At 52.4% G+C, this 6,000-nt stretch overlaps 1 protein-coding gene across 3 annotated transcripts in view; it reads left to right on the forward strand.

Moving 5' to 3' along the window:
- Fxyd6 (FXYD domain containing ion transport regulator 6) overlaps window positions 1-5,753 on the forward strand; it is a 29,319-nt gene extending 23,566 nt beyond the window's left edge. Inside the window, exons 3-8 of one of the 3 annotated variants that reach the window (XM_041638722.1) lie at window positions 290-328; window positions 429-503; window positions 1,279-1,315; window positions 1,965-2,014; window positions 2,714-2,763; window positions 4,580-5,753. In XM_041638722.1, the coding sequence (XP_041494656.1) occupies window positions 290-328; window positions 429-503; window positions 1,279-1,315; window positions 1,965-2,014; window positions 2,714-2,742 (230 nt within the window). In that variant the 3' untranslated portion in view covers window positions 2,743-2,763; window positions 4,580-5,753. The remainder of the gene's footprint in view (window positions 1-289; window positions 329-428; window positions 504-1,278; window positions 1,316-1,964; window positions 2,015-2,713; window positions 2,764-4,579) is intronic. The other 2 variants (XM_041638720.1, XM_041638721.1) reach the window with 2 other exon arrangements.
- Window positions 5,754-6,000: the final 247 nt, after the last annotated feature.

Consider the following 6,000-nt stretch of genomic DNA (forward strand, 5'->3'; position numbering starts at 1 on the left):
TTGGTCTCAGTGTCCCCATTTGTCACTAGATGATAGACAGACCTGGCCCTCTAGAGTAAATACATGAAGGGCATGCTGTAACCTCAGGACCCCACTGAGGCTGAGTCATCTCTACTGCAGGCCCTGGCCCCTATGCCTAGGAAACCCATCTTCCATGATCTCCTGTGTCTCTGCCCAGTGGTCCTGCTTCACAAGGGTCCTTTAGTGGGGACAGGGAGCTGTGGGACAGGTGGGGCATCACAGAAAGCACCACTGCCTTCCTCCTGACCATGTCTGTCTAATTTTGCAGCAGCTGAGAAGGAGAAAGAAAAGGATCCATTCTATTATGGTGAGCGAGCCCAGCAGGCTTGGGGCGTGGCCCCATCTGGGGGGGGCGTGTTCTCTTGGCCCTGCCCCTCTTCCACATCTCATCCCTGGTTCCTTTGCAGACTACCAGACCCTGAGGATTGGGGGATTGGTGTTCGCTGTGGTCCTCTTCTCGGTTGGGATACTCCTCATCCTAAGTAAGTTTGCCTCCTCTTCTCTGTGGCTGCTAGGCAGATGGCAGGCAGTGTAGAAGCTCAGCCATTTTGTCTATGGGACAGGTCTGCCTCTATGGTGTCTCCAGGACCAATACAGGGCGGGGCATGTAGTAAGTGCTCAGTAAAACAAGAAAGATGAGCTCAGAAAAATGTAGGTGAGGACAGAGCTAAAAAGGGCAAGCTGTTCTCTGCATCCCTAGGGCAGGAGCTCGCCCATCCCAGGAGACAGATGCCATTCTCCTAGTGCTCCTAGCAATGTGTCCCCATGTGCTTCCCCCATGAGCTGTGGCACTGAGTGCCCCACCCTGATTATTTTTGCGCACCGTATGAAAGGGCAAAGTCCATCATAGTGGGCAGGCAATGATGGGGCAGCTAGGTCCATGGTAGCAGGCTTTGACTTGTTCTTATTAAGGCTGACCAGGAGGCAGAAAGCTCAGGGTGTAACCAGAAGCACACGCAAGACCTCACCCCAACAACCCACTTGGGCTAGCTAGGCCCCACCTCCCAAAGATTTCCTCCGCCCACAAATAGCACTGCCACTGACACACACTGCCATATAAACCGCAGCTCCTGGCCTCAGTTGACCCTTGCCCCCTACCTGGAGTTGCTTCGTGCGGTAGTGCAGGTGTCCTTTGGCTGTATCTGGCTGTGCCTTCAGCCTCTACAGATTCAAGGTAGATCTTCCACGTCCCAGCTGGGAGCTTGACCTTGAGCTGCTGTTGGGAGCACGACCTTGGATGGTTTCTTTGTGTTTCAGGTCGCAGGTGCAAGTGCAGTTTCAATCAGAAGCCCAGGTAAGGGTGCAGGGGCTGTGGCCAATGGGGGCAACAGCAGAAGGGACAGGGAAGGACTGTGCTGCAAACCTGGCATTTGTCTCACTCAGAGAGCGAATGTGGGAGGCCGAGGTGTGGATGTGGGGATTTCCAAGTGACTTTGGAACAAAGGAGAGGTCACGACATGGAGGTTAGGCCTCTATGTAAATAGGAACACTGAGTCAGAACGGGCTTGAACCTTGTCTGGAGGCCTTTGAGACAGCTAGGCTGGCTAAGGGGGAAGCAGAGGACCTCATGGCTGCTCTGAGGGGCCTGTTTCTCATCTCTTCCTGAGGCTCTGTGCACTGCATAGGCATCTGACCTCCTTTCTATACCACATTGGGTTACACTCCATTTATTAAAACAGCCATGGTGGCCATGGGCCTCAAAACCCAGAGGCACACCCAAATCCTGCCTAGGAGCAGACCCTGAAGGGAACCCATAAGTTCTCTTTGCCTGTGTCCCCATCAGTCCTGACTTCTCCATTCCTTGACGTGACCCATGGTAGAGTGAATCCTTCAGGGACTCGGAGGGGACGGGCTCCAGAGGCCCTGCTTCAGTGAAGAGAATGGGACGCTCTGTGGTTTGCCCTGGACACCGATGACAGAATGTATCTCTCCTCTTGTCATAGGGCTCCAGGGGATGAAGAGGCGCAGGTGGAGAATCTCATCACCACAAATGGTAACCGCTGGGAAAGGGTGCCAGGAGAGGGTCTTCCCGAGGTCTGGGGAGGGACCAGACTGGGTGTCGTGAGCCGCTTTGGGGTTCAGCAGACATGCCTCTGAGTGCCAGGAAAGGGCTCTCCAGGACCTCTGTGATATTAGCTCTTCACCCATACCAGGGACTGCTTTACCTTCCTCACAGTGGCTGTGCTGTGAACTGCAACTGTTAGCAGCCTGGAGAGAGGTCTGTTCCCTAGTCAATGGCTCTGTTGCTACCACTAAAGGCAGTTCTAAGTGAATCTCTATAGTTCTAATAAAACTGGAGAATCAAAAGCTAGGGTGGAAACCTGCGAGCTCTGAGAGTTAGAGTAGTAACTGGCTAACTTTTTCTCTTTGCTGACATCCTGGAAACCACTCCCTTCCATACTGCCCCAGCTTAAACAAAAAAACAAAAACCCACGCTAAGCTCCTCTCTGCTATTTGCTATTTTCTGTCAACCAGTCACAACAAGAGACAGACTACTGGTGATAGTCCTTGTCTATGAGTACCTGCTCATACCTAGCAGACTCCATCTCTCCCCGTGTGCTAAGCCCCATAGGCAGCCATCATTACCGTATTGAACAACCTAGGTCCAAGTATCAGGCATCAGCGAGGGTTCAGCATGGCGCACCCCCTGAGTGAGCAGCCTCCCTCTTCATCAGTCTGTCTTCTCTTCCAGCTGCGGAGCCCCAGAAGTCTGAGAACTGAAGCGCAGCCTCCAGCAGGAAGGTATCGGTCTGTACCCAGTCCCCTGCTGTCTCACCACTGTCTTCGCTGAGTCTGGGCATTGGCATAATGCCAACTTCTCCATGGGGCTCTCTTACCAGTTCACTTACTCTGAGTGTCTCCCAGAGGTGGGGGAGGGACAGTGGACAGCCCAGTCCCAGAGATGTGCAGAGGCGGTCTTCACCCAAACACAGCATGCATAGGGAGGGCACCAAGGCTGCCAAACAGCCTTGGGGTCAGGCTCACATGGTGCTGTCCCAGCTACCGCAGGGATGTGAGTTGGGTGGGGTTCATTTAGTGAAACTTCTATATCAAAGTGACACTAATAATGAGCTGAAAACCACTTAAACACACGCATGTGCGTGCACACACATTTATTATGAAACTTTCCAATACTACTCAAAAGTAGGGAAAATAATATGTCCCCTCCCATACCTTCACTGTCCTCAACATTTGGGGTTCACCATGTGTTCATTTCCATTGCTTACTGTAGGGTGTGCCAGAGAGTACATAACAGTTAGATAAATCTTCCAGTCAGCAGGCCTTATAGGAACCTCTGGAACCTACCCCAAGAAATAGGACATGCAGGGCCAGCCCCATTTATAATGGAAAAACCTGCAGTCAGAGAAGCCGTTCAGATAGTGCCCTAGTCAGGGTTGATGTTGCTATAGTGAAACACCTTGACCTAAAGGCAAGTTGGGGAGAAAAGGGTTATTTCCACATTGAAGGAAGTCAGGACAGGGGAACTCAAGCAAGGCAGGATCCTGGAGGCAGGAGCTGAAGCAGAGACCATAGTGGGTCGCTGCTTACTGGCCTGCTCCACATGGCTTGCTGAGTCTGCTTTCTTATAGAACCCAGGACCCCCAGCCCACGTGTGTCCCCAACCACAATGGGCTGGACCCTCCGCATCACTCACTAAGAAAATGCCTTTCGGGCTCTCCTACAGCCCACTGTTTTGGAGGCATTTTCTCAATTGAGGTTCCCTACTCTCAGACCTCTGTAGCTTGCGTCAAATTGACACAAAACCAGCCAGCACAGACAGTATGTGACAAGCTGGGCCCGGAGTCTAGGTCTCTGTGGCTATAGGTTAGGGTCGCCCACAACAGCCACTAAGCTGTGGTCTGGAGAGCAGACCCTGGGATATACAAAGGCAAGAAAGCCAGTTTTGTCCCCTCACTTCTGCCCCAGACTCCACACAATAAGGCTTAACAGACAAGTGCATAACTTTAGCTAAAGTTGCAAATTAAAGGCTTTCTCAAGCCAGGTATAGCGGGGTATACCTGTAAACCCAGCCTATAGGAGATAGAGATAGAAAGGTCAGAAGTTCAAGGTCAACCCTGCCTAACAGTGAGTTTGAAGTCAGTCTGGGCTACAGGGACCCTGTCTCAATAAACAAACAAACAACAACCAAAAAAAAAAATGAAACAAAACAAAAAACTGTCTTATGTCATGGACACCAGACCTTTATTACTGTGAACCTGTGTAGTATTTTAATTCCTTGCCGTGTCTGCACCTCCACATGTCAGCCCCGGGCAGCAGAGCGGGACTCGCTGTATCCATCTTTAGAATGGATGGCTTAAAGACATGTAACCACTTAAACAGGGGTCTGTCAACAACTCCAGCCCAGGAAGGCCTATCCAGCCTCCATCTTCCTTCCTTGCCTCCCAGGCTCGTGTGTTCTTCACCGGACCTCAGGGCTTCAAGGGCACGTCATCTGGGGGGTTAACAGGCAAAGGGTCTGTGCTGAAGGTGGAGAGAGGACCGGGTATGGGTCCCAGAAAGGATCTGGGGTTTTAATGTGAATTCTTTGCTTCTGCAGCCTCCAGAAGCCAAGGCCAGCGCCTGATCCTTTAGCGGCTGGTGCCAAGGCTTGAGAAAACCGGCTGCTTCAGACCAGATCCTTCCCTAGGAGAAGCCAAGAACACGTGTTCCCGGCGCCTCTCCCTATCCCCACTAACTCCAGTCCTGTACTTAAAGACCCAACACTCACAGCCCCTTCCTTTCTCACCGCAGCCGGGGGTCTGACCCCTTTCTGGGATGTGTCTATGTGTGTGTGTGTCTGCTGGCTGTGGTCTTGTGGCTACTCATTTGTGAATTTCATTGTTCCTGTGAACTGTGTGTGTGTTCCCTTTCCCGGGAGGGGCTGGGCCATGTTGCCATCCTTGCCTTGTGCCCTCCTGTGGCCACTATCTCCTCTTGCGCTCTGCAGTCTGCTCTGCCCCTGAGAAGCCCTACTCTATCTCTGGATTTAGGTTTGAGGGAGAATTGTGCCCAGGGCAGGAGTCCCCAGCTGTCTTGGGACTGAGAGGTGTGAATCCTCTGTGTTTCCTCTCAGAGGAAGCTTGCTACCGGGCCGTTTCAAAGGTCTGTCAGCTGCTGGAGAGGCTGAGGATGACCTTCCTCCAGGCCTCCTGGGGTCCTTATCCTTTTAGGGTGACCCCTGCAGAGCTCCAGTGGGGGGGGGGGGATTCCAGGTGCAGGGCTTCTTGCCTCTGGAAATGAGCCTCTCACATACCTTTTGAGCAATAACCCCGCAGATTCTGGAATCCTCCTACCTTCGCCCACCTTCTCAGCTTCTGAGACTTTCATTTCTAGCCCAATTCATCTGACCCGAGGATTCCTTCCTTCTCTGAAGAGGGTGTCTGGCAGGGATGGCTGAGGGGATGGGCAGCAGAGAGAGCGGGGTGGATCTGTCAGCCACCACAGTTTCTTTCCTCCTCCAGTCGGGTCAGAGTGGAAAGGGATGGGAGGGTGCATGAGCTGCAGGGTTGCAGGTCAGAGACCAACAGGGTATGGACAGCCTGGGTGCACAGCCAAGGCAAGAAGTCAAAGGTCATCAGAGTGGAAACTCAAACCAAACCTTGCCCCACCTGTTCATTGTATTCCCTTGGAAACTCACCAAGCCACACTGTGTACCAGGACTGCTGATCTCTGTCTTGTGATCTATCCTCTGACAATGGAAAAATAAGTAAATAAAACCTTGTTTCCTAGTGGCTCTGATTGGCTTTCCTTCTTCTCAGAGTAGGAGGGTTTGGGGACCTTAAAGGACAAGAGAGCCTGTCCCCAGTCAGAGGGAGGAGGTCAAGACTGAAGGGTGCTGGGGAGGCACCGGGCATTTGGGCCTCTTTCACAAAGGGTTCCTAGAGCTCAGGTTTGGATCCCATCTCCCCGCTCCCTTTCTACAGATCGCTGGTCGCAGGTTCTTCTCACAGCAGGGCAAGTTAGAGTAGAAAGAGCCAT

Source organism: Microtus oregoni, unplaced genomic scaffold (assembly GCF_018167655.1).
Source record: "Microtus oregoni isolate MIOR12 unplaced genomic scaffold, Mior012 000055F_ref0000237, whole genome shotgun sequence".
Classification (NCBI taxonomy): domain Eukaryota; kingdom Metazoa; phylum Chordata; class Mammalia; order Rodentia; family Cricetidae; genus Microtus; species Microtus oregoni.